The sequence below is a fragment of the Pristis pectinata genome, chromosome 9, assembly GCF_009764475.1.
Source record: "Pristis pectinata isolate sPriPec2 chromosome 9, sPriPec2.1.pri, whole genome shotgun sequence".
NCBI classification, from domain to species: Eukaryota; Metazoa; Chordata; class Chondrichthyes; order Rhinopristiformes; family Pristidae; genus Pristis; species Pristis pectinata.
Window position 1 is genome coordinate 93363017 of NC_067413.1, and position 19723 is coordinate 93382739.

At 39.1% G+C, this 19723-nt stretch overlaps 1 protein-coding gene across 1 annotated transcript in view; it reads right to left on the reverse strand.

Annotated features, from left to right (window-relative positions):
• Positions 1-400: 400 nt before the first annotated feature.
• Positions 401-19723, reverse strand: part of eif3hb (eukaryotic translation initiation factor 3, subunit H, b) — a 109360-nt gene continuing 90037 nt past the window's right edge. The window contains exons 6-8 of the mRNA XM_052023379.1: positions 7568-7688; positions 4252-4384; positions 401-680 (exon numbers count right to left, since the gene is read on the reverse strand). Of these exons, the coding sequence (XP_051879339.1) occupies positions 583-680; positions 4252-4384; positions 7568-7688 (352 nt within the window). The 3' untranslated portion in view covers positions 401-582. The remainder of the gene's footprint in view (positions 681-4251; positions 4385-7567; positions 7689-19723) is intronic.

Sequence of the window (19723 nt, forward strand, 5' to 3'; positions counted from 1 at the left end):
AGTACTGGAGAAAGTAATTCAAATTATTTACAAAAATTACCACAATTTCCACACATATGTTGGCCTGGTTTATACAGCAATGTTGGCAGTAAGAGGTCTACCCAAAACTGTTTAACTGCAAGCCTTGGTGAGGATGATAATGTAGAGCTAAAATAAACAGTTGAAAGGGAGAGATCATTTAAAAATATTTCAGATAAATTTCTCTTAGCTTCTGCTGCAGCTGGACCATGTTTAAAAGGAATCAATGTTTAACAAAAGGGAGTGAATAATAGTCAAACTACTACAAATTTCTTTTTAAGATCACCAAACCATTGTAAGATTGTTAATATTTAATTTATTGAAATGAATCAATTCTTACAGTCAATGTTCGAGCTGGAATAAAAACAAAGACTCGTGATCGTCAAATTCATGTATTTATTTTCACTGAATTCATATAAACTGGGGTCAATTACACCTCCAATATCGGTTTCAGATGCACAAAAACTCACTTTACAGGTATGTTAGCTTCAGGCTTGCTTTTCAGAATGGAATTTTGTTGGATTCGAAAACCACATTTGAGCTACAGCACTTCCAACTGAGACCTCAGCTGTTGTGACCTTGAAGGGCTTCAGCCATGAATAATTTGCCCATGCTCTGTGATGTGAACTCCTTGATCTGCTGGCAATAGGCATTGATTTGTCCTGTAAAGTGTTGAGAAGGAGGGAAAAAAAGCATTAAGACTCTGAGAACTTGGTAATCAAAAAATGCAGCCTGAAAATAGAAACACAGAATTCAAAGGACAATTATGTACCGCATAGAAAAATGCAATTTTCTTTGGTCAATATTTAATATACTCATCTCTTTTGTATTTTTTTTGTTTTTAAATGCTTGCACGCAACCTAACCAAACATTATGGGATAAGATACAGATCCTTTTGTTTAATCATAGTAGCCACATCCGTATGTGATCAACATCAAGGCTTTTTTTTTTATATAACACATTCATAAAAGCAGCTTTTTGCAAACTTACAATTTTCTCTACAATTCCATGCTAATGTAACCACAAGAACTTATGACTGTAGAAGTCTCTGTATCAAGTGAGTAATGTTCTGCTGCTTATCCATCATGTGATACGTGCTTGGTGAAGTACATGCCAAGTGTTGATGCTCACTTAAGCAAAGACTCCAAAATACAATTTAATGAGCTGAAATTTGGACTTTAATCGCAATGGCCTTTGCTGGTCAAATTTCACTATTTACTGATGAACAGCAGCAAAAAAGCTACCAAAGATGAACTATGTAAACCCTCAACTGTTCCAGGGGATATTATAGTATTTCAGGCCTTCAAGTCAGCAGGCCAGTGCCCATTTAATCAATACTGTGTACACTCACCCAACTTGGTCTACAGCAACAGATCTACTTTAGATTATTTCTGATTATGTTTCAAATAATAATGATAATCCCTTCCTCCTCCTTCCTAGAATGCAAAGATAAAAAAGGATCCACGTCTATAATTTGGGAAGTAACCAATGATGATGGCACTTGCTAACAATCCAGTTTTGGTCTGACTTAGATCAAGGAGTGCAAAATAGCTTGGACAACCTGAAGCAGTTTTGGCCAAATCTGGAAAAGAACGCAAGGGAGAATATCAAGAAAACTTGGGAGTGGAGGAGGAAGAGGAGGGAGAAGACCAGGGGATGGTTTGGTCATCATTTATTCTGCCTTGCTTGTCTTACTTTTTAGGGATGCAACAAATAAGCTCTTCTTAAACCCTTTAAGGGTAGAACTCATCAAAAATGTATTGGTTTTAGAACAGATACAAAACTGAACAAACAAAAAAAATATGAAAGAGGAAAAGCAATATGCAAGTTATTGAAGAATTTCTTTCCTCCAACTTGATTATTGAGAGAAAGTGTAATTAAAATGTTTTCCTTTATACTTTTGCCCCTCACTTAGAACCAAGCTCTCATGTCCTCAGGTTATTCCTTTCTGTACACACACCAATCTGAGATGGGATGGTAATACTGAAGGAATGCCAGTACAACAAATGACATGTGGTGGAATTTGGGAAGAACAGCAAAAACAAAAGTAGTAAGAAAAATGAGGTAAAGAGTTGGTTTATTGATAATATACCAATCAGAAATAAATAATGTGCAGAATTGGAAATTATTCATTCAAGATAACAGGAATAAGAGATGTGGATTAAACCAGGAGAGTCACTGGAGTCACGAGGAGGATTCAGCATATCACAGCAAGTGGAGCAACGCCTACATATAAATAGCCAATGCATCCTTGTAAAGAAATTGTCTCATGCAACTGATTATAAATTGAGATCAGTGAACAGTAAAAACTGGACAAGGGAAGCCCAAGGAGGAAATGGCTTACAAAACACAAGATCTAAATGCTAATTACAGGGGCAGGGGCATGGCGTGGGGAAAGATGTTTCTTTCATAGCTGGACATTTCTAGAATTGTGCATGCATCCTTCTTTTTCTCATCTGTCCAATTAAGCAGATCAGCACCAATTCTGTATATAATCTGTAGTAGTGATCCATGCATTGTGTGCAAGGTGGCAGGAGTCTAGGATTCAAAGATTATTATTCTCGATAATGCAGATAAACATAATTACACAGACATATTGGTTGTTAAAACAGCTGTCTTTGAAATAACACTTTTTTTCTTTAAATTGATTGGTTCACTGAAACATAATATTGCTTAGGAGTACATAAGAATAGGAGGGGTGGGATGGGGGAAAGTACTTAAAAGAAACATTGCAGTCTAAAGTCAAAATCATTTCACTTTCAGAAATATTATCTTGCAGAGAACTGCTTAAAAGAGATCTCGAGCAAAAGTTGCATCTTAAGGAGTTGAGAAAATTGGACAAAGTGTGGAAATTGCCCTTTCCTCTGCGCTGAAGCTGAAAACAGTTACTAAAAAGCAGGTCTGTTCCCAAATCTTAGCCAAAGAAACACTGATGGAAAGAGAATTGCTCAAATTTGATCAAACTTTATTAATAAAAATAAACCTCATTTTAATATCTCAAATAACATTTGAAAACTGCTATCAGTCATACCAACATGTGATTTGTTCCAATTGTATTGCTGTTAAACATCTAAATATAATGCTTTTAAATAAAGAGATTACTCCTACACTCTATTTTTAGAAGGTAGGTCTTAAGGCAAGCCACAAGTCAACTCTTTTCCCTTCCAGCACTAAAGAGTGCATGAGAAGTAACTTTGAACTGCGTCAATACAGCTCATACTAACCCCAGTCTGTAGCACAAAACTGACCCTAATTCTCTACCAACTGGCATTGGGCCAGCCTGTGCTGAACTTGAGCTAGCTGCATAGAATCACTGCCTGTGATCCACGTATGCCTGCACTTAACTGCACCAGATGCAAGGAGTTGACCTCGCTGGTCCTCCACGCCCTTGAGTTAGGCATAAAAATCAGGAGAGCTGAGGCTTTTTCCCCAGAATGCCCAATGGAGTTTAATAGTAGACAAAGCTTGGGCACAGCTTCATCTCCTGTCAATGTTATAAGTAATTTTGAAAGTTTTTAAATGTCTCTGATAATCAGATATTTAAAGCTGATTAAAAGTGAAATAATTTCAAAATTAAAATCATTAATAAATGTAAAATAGAAAATAAAGTTAATTTAAACAACACAAAATATAGAAATAATTAAAATATTAACATGAAGTGAAGTATTTTAATATAATTTACAGGCCTAGAATAACCATTGGAATCAAAAGGGTCTTCAGCTCTGACTGAACATAGATTTTGAGTGGTGAATCCCCAGTGTAATGCTGAGGAATCCCCACAAGACTGGGTTTCTCCACTGGACTCCATGTGGAGTTCATCAAAGCAGCAGAGTGACAGGGTCAGCACCATATGTCACTCAGTTATCCCTTGACTCTGTGTGCATGCATAAATTCAAAACTTACTTCTGTTTGAATGGGTGGACATCAGCAGTTACCATAGAAACTGCTGGCCACAGCCATCAAGTTTCGGGCCCATTAACTTACCGATTTCATTCAGAATGATTAATTAGAGGAATGTAAAAATGAGGGTGCTCTACTGAAGCAAAAAAACAAGATACTGGAGGGAAACCCAAGGGAGAACAGATGATCAGCATTTTGTGCAAAGCACTTTCACTGAACCTCTTGAGCTTGGGTAGAATACAAAAGCTTTACTGTGGACCTAACTGTACTAGTTTTGACAAGGAACTGTTTAATATTCAGCTTGCTCTTTTCCTCCCCTTATAAATCTCTAACCTGCAACAAGCAGTGTTTCAAGTCTTGGTGGCGGTTGAGGTGGTTTGAATAACTTGCTGGGATCTTCTTCTGGCAATGGTGTCTCTCCTCTGCTCTGTCGTTGGCTATTTTCCAGCTGGCGCCTGTGCAGATACTGTGAAAAAAAAACATGCTCTCAATTCAAGAATTTCAGATAGCTGCTTTGGCTAATCCCTTTTATCTTTTGCATGGTGGGGATGGGAATTAAAGAGGGAGAAAAAACATTCATTATCACCTTTCCACACTTTTATCCAAAAGGAAATTTAGATGAGCCTGGAATTTGTGATGAGACTAACAGCGGAACTCTTGTTGCTCGTCATTTTAATACAGGAAATCTGACAGCAATTTGAGAAAGTACATGCAGAGTTAAACACCAAAATCTAGCTGCTTTGTCGGGGACAATCCCCATGACCTCTTCAACAAGATTTTAAAGCCTTCGTGTAATTAGCAGAATCAGCAAACTAATGAGAAAATCAATTGTTTACACACTATTTTTGAATTAAATAGACCTGAAAATATACCACCTTGTTGAGGTGGAACTGAATTTTTAAATGGCTTACAATGATACAACAACCATTTTGTATGTGCACTGGACTTTAAAATCTATGGAATATTGAATTAAGTCTAAAGGAATTATACTCAATGTCAATTGTTAAAGTAAACAACAGGTGAAAAAGAGATGGAGGACATTTTAGCTTTTTTGTGTTCACTATCTGTAAAAGGTTTGTATTTAGTCAAAAATTAGTGCCTTTTTACTTCTGAGATTTGTTGTCTTTAAGAATTTATCAATCAGCTGTCTGCTTGATGACATAACTGCAGCTGGACACCAGTAATCAATGTGGGGTAAAAACATAGAAGAGTCCAGCACAGTACGGGCCCTTCAGCCCACAATGTTGTGCCGACCTATATAAACCTTATCCCCATTCGATCTATCCCCTTCACCTCCCATAACCCTTTTTCTTTCATCCATGTGCCCATCTAATAGTCTCTTAAATGACCCTATCATATCAGTCCCTACCACACCCCCGGCAGTGCATTCCAGGCACCCACTACCCTTTGTGTAATAAACCTACCTCTGACACCTCCCCTGAACTTTCCTTCATGCACCTTAAACCGGTGACCGCATTGGCCATTGCCACCTTGGGGAAAAGATGTTGGCTGTATACTCTTGTCTATGCCTCTCATAATCTTATATACCTCTATCAAGTCTTCTCTCATCCTCAGTCGCTCCAAAAAGAAAATGTGGTGACCAGAACCGAACACAATATTCCAATTCTGGTCTAACCAGAGTCTTATAGAGCTGCAACATTACCACTCGGCTCTTGAACTCAATCCCCGGCTAATGAAGGTCAGCACACCATATGCCTTCTTAACTGCCCTAAGCACTTGTGCGGTAACTTTGAGGGATCTATGTACTTGGACCCCAAGATCTCTGTTCCTCCACACTGCTAAGAATCTTTCCATTAACCATGTACTCTGCCTTCAAGTTCGTTCTTCCAAAGTGTATCACTTCACACTTCTCCGGATTGAACTCCATCTGCCACTTCTTCACCCAGCTTTGCATCCTGTCTAAATCCTGTTGCAACCTACAACCTTCTTCAGTATCTACTACACCACCAACCTTCGTGCCATCTGCAAACTTACCAATCCACCCTTCCACTTCCTCATCCAAATCATTTATAAACATCACAAAGAGCAGGGGTCCCTGAACAGACCCCTGTAGATCTGTAAAGGAAGTCCATACCACAAAGATCTTCAAGGTCAGCAAAGAGCATTACTACTTTGTTGCAGACTTCAAAATCGAAGTCAACATGCCTGATTTGTACCTCCCTCTCCACTGACTACTTATGAAGTCCAACTGTGTTACTTACTTTTAATTTATAATAAGGATCGTTGTTAAAAGATCATATATTGGTCAATTGGTACTGATCACCTCCAAGAGTAGACAAGTAGCTTACATATCACAGTGTATTTCAAAAGTTACAACAATATGCTGTGTGATTTGGAATCTAAAATTTGGTGTGTTGAGCTTTGTAATCCATTCAAACAAAGGCTAAGAAAGTTCATGACTAAATGAACCCAGATACCTGAATTTAAGCCATTTCATATCTCAGATAGCAAGTGACTTTACAAACTAACTTCTAATGAAACTCATTTCATTCAATCAGTGCAGTCTGCCTCTGCATAGTAATACAAAGTTAAGCCCACTTTGCACTCTATTTTACTGAGTCATTGCCAGCCTTGACTTGGGTAATTGTGACTCCCCTCCTGAATCGAGCAACAGCGAGCCAGAATAGCATTTTATTCAAAAATCTTACATTCATTGTGTGGTTCTGTCCCCTTCTTACTTTAACGCTCATAAGGGGAGGGTCAATGCCAGACAATCTCTGCTGTGTGCACATTATATGGGATAACAAATGCAATTGGTGTGAGATATTTACTGTGACAAGCTAACAGGGTGTTCATTGCTATTGGTATTTGAGAAAACTAATCCACTATCTCCAACATGTAAACTGTAACCATCTGGTAATTAAAAAAAAATGTGGAAATGCACTTTTGCTTTATAAAACATCCAAGTGTCATACTTCTTGAAATCCTTTCTATGGAGCAATAGTTAAAAGCAGGCAACCCTGATTCTGGAAATGAATATATTTCTCTAGATTTAGAAAAATTTAAATGAAAAACCTCACTGCTTGCAATATGTAATGAGTGTATTACAAAAATAAACCTATGAATTACACAGTTTAAATTTAGAAGGGAAACAATTACTAGGAAGTTTAAAAATGGCTTTTATTTCTAAATTGTGATGCACAAATTTTTTTAAAACGCCAAAAGGTTAATAGTGTACATAAAGTATGCTTATATTAAGTTAATACACAGAAACAAAGTTCATAAATGCGTATCTAAAGATGCAAAATATTCATAGATTCAACACAGACAACTTTCAAATGGTTGCCAAATACCTCGGCTTTGACTCAGCAAACGAAGGAAAACTGACCTTTCCCTGAGGGAGGAAAGGAAGCCAACATAGCACTCAGTGCCGAAAAAGAACAAGAAAAACTGAGAAAAGAAAAATACTAGCCGAACAAAAAGGATGTTTTTCTTTAAAAAGTTTTCTTAAAGCATGAAATCCAAAGGGCGTGATTCATTTTCCCCAGTTTAGAATAACCACCATGACATAATCATTAGGCTGCTATAAAGTGTGTGCCTACCACAGTCTGTAGCGAGTGATAGCAGACGGATGGTATTTATTCGAAACTTTGCCAATGCAAGAAGTTGTAGCTTTGATTTTACTTACTTGCTGTTTCTGTTGCTGCTGCTTAGTTACATTCCTCATGTAAGTATTATACTTAATGATATCTTGGCTCATTTCATCTACTCTGTCCATTAAAAGCTGGAGGTTCTTCTCTAGATGATTTCTGTAAGACACAAACATCAAAGGCTCTATCCACCATATAAAAATAAATGTTTTACTCTTAAATAAAATAAATATTACTCAATTCTGGGACAATCATATAGAAGCTGAACCTTCAGATCTCAACAGCACTAAGTATGGAAGTTCCAGTGAAGAAACAAATGTTACTTACTAGTAACACAATTAGGAGAGAACGGCCAGCATTCTACAACCAACATGAGTTTTAATAACTATGTATCTGGAATCCCAATCAACTACTTTGGTTAAAACACCAAATGGGCTAGAAAGCAAAGCCGGTGGTATTTTAGCCCTACTGGAAAATCTAAGTCAGTTCTGACTAGCACCTGCCAAAAATCTAAAGGATTGAAGAATGGATATCCTGATCCTCCAACCATTCTCAGACACTTGAGCTAGTGAAGCCAGACAATACAAACTGCATTTGGTTATCAAGGAAAAGGAATGCCATGTACAATTCACATACACAGCCAACAAATAATTCTACTTAGAAGAGATCATGATTTATCAAACAGCCATTGCTTTAAAGTGTGCAAGAGGGCTGGCAGTTTAAACCTACATAACCAGAAAAATAGCTGTGTTGAAAAACACTACAGCTAAGATTACCAGTTAAGATCACTTAAGACCCATGAATCAGACTCAGAGGCATTTGTGACATACATGAATTACCAAACAGGTCAATCTGCATTTGTAAAGTGTGTACTGACATTTTAGATTTCGTTCTGTTACAACTTGTAATCCAATGTACCTAGGTAGTAATAGTGCGATCATAATCTGCACAACTAAATCTGAAACTTATGCACAAAATCATAAAGCTCTTGACGAGGGAGAACCATTCTCTCCACCTCAATTCAATGCACCGTGGTATGTAAGAGTATTACGTGTATAGTTGAGAAATGAATGTACAATTAGTATGACTTTTGATAAACTACTGTACCAGACACTGCCTTTAGTTGAGAGTTGCTGCCTTCAGTAAAAGGTGTTCTCGCCTCTACAAACATAAAAGAGCCCAACAACACTTCACTCTGACAAGCATGTGACGTTGCTGCTCAAGGGAGTAACATGACAATGTTCTAATGTCAAGAGAATGAAGAATGAGGCTCTCTAATTAAGGGAATGACAATGGCAGGCAGTGGACATGGCAAATATCTTGTTAAGTTAGGGAAGTGTGAGTGGACATTGGGAACACAAAAGAATGATGTTTTGTTCATTTCAAAATTTATTCATTAAAAATTCTAAAATATACAAATACAGAACATTCAGGTCAACATTTTCATAACAAGTAAATGTTATTCCATTATTTAGCATAATACCCAAAACAATTCTAGATTAAAATGTGATCCTTGCTGTCCAGAATGCATTCCAGTCCCTACAGTGCCAACAGGTCTTGGAAAGCCTCAACCAAACCCATGTGGTCCCTTTCCATGGAGGACTGGGCAGGGACATAGAGGGGCAGGATGTGGACTGGGACAGACCCCTCGTCAGCCTGCTGCCCGCACCTGTGCATGGCCACACTGGCCAACCCTAGGAGCAGACAAATGAGGTCTGCCAAACAACCCACCCTTCGCACTGGATGCTCAAAGATCAGGAGCGTGGGGCTGAAGTGCAAACAGAACTTGATAAGCAGCCTTTTCAAATACTCAGACAGGAGCTGCAGCATCTCACATTTCATATAAACATGGAACACAGACTCCTCTGGACAGCAGAAAAGGCAGGTGGAATGGGAGTCCATGAACCAAGTTCAAAATCTGCTATATTGATGCCGGTGGCAGGTTATATCATCAGTGCCTACAGTGTATATTTCTATCGTACCAACTGCAGATTAAAGTGAAGAATTCAGTTAACAAAAAGACCAAGCATTTCAATGAATTTACAGTTAATTGAATTTACAATTGTTTTTAGATTCAGATAATTAACTGATTGCATAATTCTGTGGATGTAAATGGTTGGTTTGTATGGGTTATTTTTGTTTACAAAGGGGAAGCAGAGTAATACACTTACATGAAGCATACCTACAAGAATCGAGTGTAACATGCCATGACTTTTTCTAGACTCTGCTGCTACTGCCTTCGATAAAACTTGTTATTAGCTCTACTTTTGTTATTCATCTTTGTAAGTGGCAACATAAGAGACAATACTATTCACATCATCCTGGATTGAAACTATAGCACCATTCACTGATTGTCACTGGGTCTAAATCCTTAATCTCCCTACTGACCAGCAATGTGAGAATACCTTCAACATTCAGAATGCAGAGGTTCAATTAGGCAACTGGCCATCAACTTCTCAAGACAGAGCAACAATAGGCAATAAATGCCAATAACACCTACATCCTACATGAAAAGAATCACTACCATGGTTTCTGTCTTCACAATTAGATCATTTCTTGCAGTTATAATATCCCACTCAAAGATCAATTTCCAAACAGCACTCCTAAAGTTCAGTTAAATCTGTGGATCCTTGACATTCTCTAGAAATTTAAAGCATTACAAGATCCCAGAAGACTGGAGAATAACCAATGCGGTTCCTTTCTTTAAGGGCAATTAGGATAATCCAAGAAATTATAGGCTGGTTAGCTTTACGTTAGTAGTAGGGAAATTACTGAAAATTTTTACGGACAGGATTTGCTCACATTTGGAAAAGCATGGACTTATTAGGGATAGTCAGCATGGCTTTGGTTAGTGGAGGTCATAACTCACCAACTTGATTGTGTTTTTTTTTGAAGAAGTAACATTGATCGAGGAACGTAGAGCAGTTGGACTTTAGGAAAGCATTTGACAAAGTCCCTCATGATAGGCTGATCCAGAAGATGTCACATGGGATCCACAGTGACTTGGTCAGTTTGTTTCAAAATTGGCTTGCTCATAGAAGACAAAGGGTAGTGATGGAGGGGCGTTATTCTGACTGAAGGTCTATGAGCAGTGGCGTTCTGCAAGGATCAGCGCTAGGATGTCTAGCCAGTGCTAGTTGTTTGTAATATATATATGATATTTATTAGTCACAAGTACATTGAAACACAGAGCGAAATGTGTCTTTTTGCGTTACTGAGGATGTGCTGGGGGCAGCCCGCAAGTGTTGCCACTCTTCCGGTGCCAACATAGCATGTCCACAGTTCCTAATATAAACAACTTGGACAAAAATGTAGGTGGTCTGCTTATTATGTTTGCAGCTAAAACAAAAATTGGTGGAATTTGCAGAGAGTGAGGAAGCTTCTCAAAGGATATAGCAGGATATAGACCAGTTGGAGATATGGGCAGAGAAATGGCAGGTGGAGTTTAATCTGGACAAGTGTGAGGTGTTGTACATGAGGTCAAATGTAAGAGGGAAGTATAAATAGCAGGACCCTTGGAAGCACTGATGTATGGAGGGATCTTAGGGTGCAAATCCATAGCTCTCTGAAAGTGGCGACACAATAGATAGGGTGGTAAAGAAGGCATAACGGCACACTTATCAGTCAGGGCATTGAGTATAAAAATTGGGAAGTCATGGTGCAGCTCAATAAAACTCTGGGTAGGCCACATTTGGAATATTGTGTGCAGTTCTGATTGCCAAATTGCAGGAAGTATATGGAGGCTTTGGAGAGGGTGTAGAAGAGGTTCACCAAGTTGTTGCCTGGGATTCGAGAGTATTAGCTGTAAGAGAGGTTGGACAAACTTGGATTGTTTTCGCTGGAGCATAGGAGGCTGGGGGGCAAACAGATAGAAGTATATAAAATTACGAGGGGCATAAATAGGGTAGGTAGTCAAAGTCTTTTTCCCAGGATGAATATGTCTAATACTAGAGGGCTTAGGTTTAAGGTTGGGGGGGGGGGGGGGCGCGGTTAAATTACAAGGCACATTTGTTTTATATATACACAGAGGCTGGTAGGTGCCTGTAACTTGCTGCCAGGGGAAGTGGTAGAATCAGATACAATAGCAATGTTTATGAAGAATTTAGACAGACACATGGACAGGCAGGGAATACGGACCTTGTGCAGGCAGATGGGATTAGTTTAGATTGATATCATGGTTGGGGCAGACATCATGGACTGAAAGGCCTCTTCCTGTGCTGTTCAACGTACTCCAAATATATACCTACTATTCCACTATCATTTATAATTCTATATGACATGCCTTAGGCACAAAGGCCACACAAAAGAAGATGAATATATAACCCAAAATCTCATTACTGTCTTTTCATAAAATTTACTTAAAGGCTATCTAGTCTGTTTAGGAACTCCCCATGATTTTAATCAAGTCATTGATTTTGCTACAGTTAGCAGCATATGAGTAAGACAAAAAATAGAAACAGAAAACGGTGAAAACACACAGCAAGTCAGGCAGCATCGACCCAAAAAGTTAACTCCATTTCTCTTTCAAAGAGGGACACAAGAGACTGCAGATGCTGGAATCTGGAGCAAAAAACAAACTGCTGGAAGAACTCAGTAGGTCTGGCAGCATCTGTGGAGGGAAAGGAACAATCGACGTTTCGCTTCATCCTTTTGTCGGTGGAAACAGTATATACCCCTTCCCCTCACCTCTTTGTACTGGCCACCTCCCCTCTACTCTTTTAATCCAGACGAAGGGTCTCAACCCGAAACATCGACTGTCCATTTCCCTCCACAGATGCTGCCTGACCCACTGAGTTCCTCCAGCAGTTTTTTTCCCCGCTCTTTCAAAGAAGTTGTCTGATGTGAGCATTTCCAGTTTTTAGTTTGAGATTTCCAGAACATGCATTTATTTTCTATTTTCGTTACGAGTAGGAAAGGTTGCTTATGATGGCTGGCCCTTTGGTATAATAATAAGTAGCCGCCAATCACAATATTCTGTATTTTGTGTTCAGTTTTCAAGACTGTCTCCATGTTTTATGGATTTTCACTTTTTCTTTAACTGTTGTTTTGGCAAAATATTTTTTTAGCTGTGATGTTCAGCCTGAACTTCTCTATTTTTTCCCTCAAGTTCTCTCTTGGATTTCTGAGCTCATGTCCACATTTTTGTGGACTTATCCCAGTATACCCTTTTTTCTTGCTGTCTCAAGCTAATCCAGGAGGATAAATATATATGAAGTTTTAGGATTACATTTTATTTCATAGAATTAAAGTGTTTAATTACTTTTTCTAATAGATTTGTGCTCTAACTAGAAATAATCCAATGGTTGAGCTGCTCATTCCCAGGATCCTTCAAGATTCCTGCACATATTTGGTGGTCTCTAAAGCCTCTATCAACCTACACCTAAATTAACTGGACTACATTAAGTAAATTTACTGCAACAAAAAAGCTGAAAACACTCAGCTGGTCAGAATACTTAAGGTCAATGAACCTGATAAAAGGTCATTGACCTAAAATACTAATTCTCATTTCCTAATCCAATGCTGCTGCTTTACTTGGAGAATGTCCAGAGCATTTTGATTTCATTTCATACTTCCAGGATTTGTAGTATTTTGTTTTTTTTTAAAATGAATTTGTCTTTAAGTTCACAGCTTGCGGGAAGATTTCACGTTGCATATTCAGCCCATCAGGCAAACATAATTTTACATAGTCTGATTTGGAAACTATAAAAATGATTGTGGTTTCTTTGTGGTCAGACACTTGACTAGCCAAAAAGAAAATCAACACAAAACAGAGTACCAAGGGAGGGGATAGATGAGTGATAAATCATCCTTTCTTTCAGAAACTTAATTAACATTCACCTTTAACATTACCATAATATCTTCTAAACATAATTCTTATTAATTACAAATTTTTTCCAATTTAATCAATAGTGTACTTGTAAACATGATCCACTACAGTGAAATTGTACAAATTCTTAAAGAAAAAAAGAGAAATTTTCACTAAGTTTTATCATTCCAGAAGTTGGAGAACATTAGAATCCTTTTCCCAATTTCTAACTGCAAATATATGGAACAGACATCCACAAAAGGAAGTTAATCCCATCCCAAGTAAACAGATGGATAATTATTTGGTAAAAGAAAATATAGTTACAATTGGCTAAGTATAATTTGGACACAAGACAAGGAGAAAAACAAGAACTTTTTTTGAAAAAGTAAGTATACTTTGTAAATGAGTATTTAATTTGTAAAACTGAAAATTTTAAAATCCACTGGTTGGATCAAAACCCTTGACGGTTGGAATCTACAAGGCACATCAGGATTTTTTAGAAAAACTTCAAGCAAATTGTGTAGTCACACACAAAAACCCAAGTCATAATTTACTGAATTTTAAATAAGGAAATGTTTATTGTCATCTTGTTTGGTATCAGTCTACAAAAAAGTAGGCTAGGAATAACTTTTAGAATTTGTATCTGCACATAACATGACTAAATTTCCAGTTATGTATGGTTGAAATAAAACACATTTCATGTGAATAGGTCTCATGAATGATTTGGATTGTCGATCCAGCCCTCTCTGTAAAAATTGTGCACCACTGATTTAGGCGCATTGCTGGTAAAGGAATGGCAATAAGCTTCCAAGTTGGATAGTGTCGAACTTAGAGGGAACCTGCAGATGGCGTTCCCATGTGCCTGCTGCCCTTATCCTTCTTGAGGCCATGAGTTACTAATTTGGGAATTGTTGCCTTAAGTACCTGGGCAAGTAAATGTAGTGCATTTAGAATAATGTACACACTGCAGCCACGGTGTATCGGCAGCAAAGAGTGAATATTTAGGTTGGTGGATGCAATATTAACCACATGGACTGCTTTATGGTGGATGCTGTCAAGTTCTTTGGTGCTTGCAAGTAAGTAGAGTGAATTCCATCACATACTGACTTGCAGCTTGTAGATGGTGGAAAGGCATTGGATCAGGACATGGGTTACACACCACAGGACAACTCAGCTCTGAGCTTCTCTTGTAGCCATATATATGTGCAATTGGTCCATCTAGCTTTCTGGGCACAGCAAATCCAAGGATGTTACTGGTTCGGTGCTCACAATAACAAATCATTGAATGTCAAGGGGAGGTAGTTAAACTCTCTGTTGCTAGAGATGATTACTGCTTAGCACTTGTCTCTCTCTACTTGCTAATTATTGGCCTACCACAGAATGTTGAGCAGATCCTGCTACTTACATGTCTAGACTGTATAACTTTCTGAAAAGTTGTGCATGGAATTGAATATTACTGATGACTGCATAAATGTCCCCATTTTTCAACTAACAATGGAACCAAAGTTGATGGAGCAGCTGAACCTTCAGGACACCATCCTGAGAAAGCACTGCGACAATATCCTGGCACCACCAACAATTACAACTGTTTTCTTTCATGGAGACTTTTTCTGCTTGATAAACATATCAGACCTATTTGATGCAGGAGTTGATCAAATTTTACCTCCATGCTATTATTCTGATTTTGTCTCCATTATTCAGCTTTTTTATCCATGTTTGGAACCAAAGCTTTAATGAGATCTGAAGCCAAGTGTCCCTGGTGAAACTCAAAATGAACATCCATGGGCAAGTGTTTGGAAAGAATAACTTGTAACCAGTTGACACTTTGCTTGCTGATGATTGAGAGTCCACCAATCAGCTGGATTGGCTGTTTTTTGTGGACAGGTCATAACTGAGGTATTTTTCACATTTTTGTATGGTTATCAGCGTTGTAAATTTATTTGAGCACCTGAGCTAAAGAGACAGCAAGTTCTGGAGGGGGATGCTGTCTGCTTGTATCAGCTGTTTTACGATGTCGCACAGAGAAAAATTAATTAAGGACTATCATTAGTAATGGCAGAGACCTCAAGAAGAGGCCAAGAGGATCATCTATTCGGTATTTCTGGCTGAAGATGGCAGCATGCACTTCAGCCTTCTTTTTGACACTCGTATGCTTTGAGGATAGGGATTTTCCTGGAGCTTTGTTTGTCACCAACCTTGATGGAATGGGGCAGGAGTGGAGAACTTGAGTGCGAGTTATTTGGTTGTGGCATTACTCAGCTTTGCTTATTGCAAATTTCATTTGCTGTTCGGCTTGTGTATAGCCTTCATATGGCAGCTCATTCTTAGTTGCACCTGGTGCTGCTCTTGGCATACTGTTTTATAGTCATTGAACCAGTGTCGGCCACCTGGATTAAATGCAATGATGGACTGAGGAATATTTCAGGGCTTACAAATTGTGCTAGGATACAATTCAACCACTGCCGAATGGACCACGGAGCCTCACTGGCTGTCAGATCTGTCCTGAATCTAGACCATTTAGAATTTCAGTAATACCATACAGTATGATGGAAACTGCCCTTGGTGCAGAGATGAGACTTCTCTGCAAGGATTTGTCAGCATTACCATGGACAGGTGCACCTTCACCTGGTCAGTTGGCGAGGTTGTGGGCAAGCAGGCTTATTCTCATTTACTAACTGCTGCAGATCCAGTCTGACAACTACATCCTTCAGATTTGACTAGTCCAGTCAACGATAGGGGCACCAAGTCAGTTCTGCCGATGGATATTGAAAACCCCCACCCACTGTACGTTCCTCCATACTCTCAGTGCTTCTGCTGAGTATTGGTCAACAAGGAGTAGCATTGATTTGTCAGTGGGAGGAAGACAGAAGATGATAGCCTGCCTAGGTTTGGCCTTAACCTTGAGAATTCATGGTGCTCTGAATAACAACAAAGGTTCCCTGGACAACTCTCTCCTGACTATACACCAAAGTGCCACTGTGTCTGAGGGGTCTATGCTGCTGCTGAGACTGATGTGTCTGGGGATTGTGCTGGAAAAGTCTGAAATTTTTGCCGAAATGTTTGATTCTCAGTGTGCAGCTATGTCAGGTAGTTCTTTAACTAGACTATGGACCAGCTCTCCCAATTTCGATCAGTCCCCTGATATTTGTCAGGAGGACTTTGCAAGACCAACTGGCTGGGAGTCAGTTGCTTTATGTCTCTTCTGCGTTGCGATTAAAACTGGGTGGTCAACACTGTTTATTCTAAGGAGACACAACAGACTGCAGATGCTGGAATCTGGAACAGAAAAGCAAACTGCTAGAGAAACTCAGCGGGTCAGGTTGATTGTCCAGTCCAGATGAAGGATCTCAACCCAAAATGTTGACTGTCCATTTCCCTCCACGGATGTTGCCTGACCCACTGAGTTCCACCAGCGTCTTGCTCCTTGCTCCAGTATTATTCTAATTCTGCTTTAATGTAGCAGTTTTATTACAAATTAATGTCTTTGTAAGCAGTTTCAGAGGGCACTTAAGACCACAGAGCTCTGGGTCTGGAGCAGTTTATGCAAATGTTATCATGTGATTTTTTTAAAAAATTCATGGAGGACAATTTAACACTTTGTCTAAGTAAATACTGATTTCTAAAATGCTGCTTGAATCTGCAGCTTTTTGATTCATGTATATTAATTAATTATTTCATGGTCTACACAGCTCAGTTCACCATTCTCAGCTGGAAACCTAGCAATGAGCAATTAACGCCATGAACTGCAAGAGAAGCAGATTTCTGTGGAACTGTGCACAAAAATTCAATGGGGAATCTGAAGAAAATCTTGCCTCTTATAAGTAGAAAATTAAATTACATGTTTTCATTTTTGGAACATGCATCTTATAATAAAACAGAAATTTAGGGTCAGGAGCTCCAAAATCATCTAGAGTATTACTTTATCTACAACCTGCCTGTAGGACAATTTAAATCTGGATCAGTAACTCGCTTCTAAGCTGCAGTTACTATACAAAGATTCTTCCAAGACACATACACACTTGAAAATTTTATAATGAATCATAGCAGCTTAGTGAAGGCAATTGCCTGCCAAATGTACTATATGCACTTGTCACATAATAGACAGCAGCAATGACCACATCTCCATCAACAGATTTGTAAATTTTAACTGTCCCTCCCCAACTCCTTCAACAATTCTGATAGTTCACCAGGAAACGATGATGGTTAGGCAATTAACAGGAACTACTGTTTCAGATATCCTTGCGTGAATATATCCGAAGTACCTACAACAATTTTAGATTCTTTTGCAATCAAACATTTTCCCCCCACACATGTGGCAATACAGAATATTTATTTAGTGCATAAAAAGCACCCCTAAATTACTTAACAAGAATAAAAGATCCACTTAAATCTACTTTATCTTTTCAGTTTTGCTTTTTCCCAGAAGATTGTTTTCACATCTGTTCAACTTGTCAAGAAATCCACTCAATTCCTGTAAAGAATTGCAGCTCAGTATTGTATAATCTCCTGGTGTGGCATGTGAAATGTGCACTTAGGAAAGAAATTAAGAAACAAGACCTCAAAGATGGCAATCTCTGGAATACTCCTGTTATACGTGTTGGTGAGTATAGAAATAGGAGCATAGGACAGATAAATGTATGACTGGGAAGATGGTCCTGCAGATGCCCTAACAGGAAGGTTTACTAGAGCAGTGGAGGATTTAGCAGGGTGATGGGCACAGGAAGGTAGCAATGAAAGGGAAAAAAATACATGAAAATGATTGGATGATAAAAATGTATCAGAATAATTAAGATAAAATTTATTCATTTTTGGGATCTGAGCACCAATGGCAAGGCCAGCATTTATTAAGGTGGTGGTGGTGAGCCACATTTTTGAACCCCTGCAGTCTGGTGAAGGTACTTCCACAGTGGCAGTGCCAGGACTGAGATCCAGTGATGAACAGCCATCAATATATTGGAAAACTTAAAAAAAACTGCAGATGCTAAAAATCCAAAATAAAAACAAAGTGCTGGAAATACTCAGCAGGTCAGGCAGCATCTGACAAAGGACCTTCAACCCAAAATTAACCCTATTTATATTCCCACAGATGCGGCCTGATCTGCTAAGTATTTCCAGCATTTTCCAGCAATATATTTCCAAGGCAGGACAGTCTTCAACTTGGAGAGGAATCTGCAAGTGACGGCGTTCCCGTATGCCTGCTGCCTTTTCCCTCATTGTCGATAAAGGTAATGGGTTTGGGAGGGGCTGCTGGAGTAGTCAGGGCAAGTAACTGCAGTGCATTTTGTAGAAGGTACACACCACAGCCATTGCACAACAGCAGTAGCGGGAATGAAAGTTTAAGGTGATCGATGGGATGCCACTCAAGCCAGCTGCCTTGTCCTGAATAGTGTCAAGCTTCTCGAGAGATGTTGACACTGCACTCATCCAAGCAAGTGAACAGCACTCTATCGTGGTCCTTACTTGTGCCTTGGTGATCATGGAAAGGCTCTGGAGTGTCAGAAGGCAAGTCACTCACTGCAAGATACCCAGCCTCTGAGCTGATCAGCAGCTACCAGGTTGAGCCAGTAAAGTTTCTGGTCAATGATGACCCCCACAATATCGATGGTGGGGTTTTTGGTGACAGTAATGACATTGAATGTCAAGGGTAGGTCTCCTGATGGAGGTAGTCATTGCCTGAAATTTATTTGGCACACATCTTACTTGCCACTTATCAGCCCATGCCTGAATGTTGTTGTATGCAGGCATGGGCTGCTTCATTTGCTGAAGAGTTGCAATAGGAATCAAATATTGTGCAAGCATTAGCAAAGATCTGCACTTTTGATCTTATGAAGGTCATTGATGAAACAGTTGAAGATGGCAGGCCCAGGACAGTTCCCCGAGGAACTACTGCAGTGATGCCCTGGGGCTGGGATGATTGACCTTCCAACACCCACATTCTTCACTGTGTACCATTAGAATGTTATCCCTTTGATGCCCATCAACCAGGGTGCCTTGATGCTACATCAAGTCAAATGATGTTTTGATGTCAAGGGAAGCCGCTTGCACTTCTCCTCTTAAAATTCAACTCTTTGCTCCAAGGTTGGACCAAGACTGTGAAGAAGTCTGGACCGTAATAATCCTAACAAAAGCCAAACAGTGAGAAAGTGAGCAAGTGTCACTTGATATCACTGTCAAAGACAGCTTCTGTCACTGCTGACAACTGAGAGTAGACTGATTGAACAGGTCCTGCATTTTGTGAACAAGATCAACATGGACAATAATCCACAGTGTTGTGTAGATACCAGTGTTGTAATACTAGAATAGTTTGGCTAGAGGCAAAGCTGGTTCTGGAGGGATGTCTTCAGTACGACAGCTGGGATGTTGGCTGGTCTCGTAGCCTTTGCTGAAT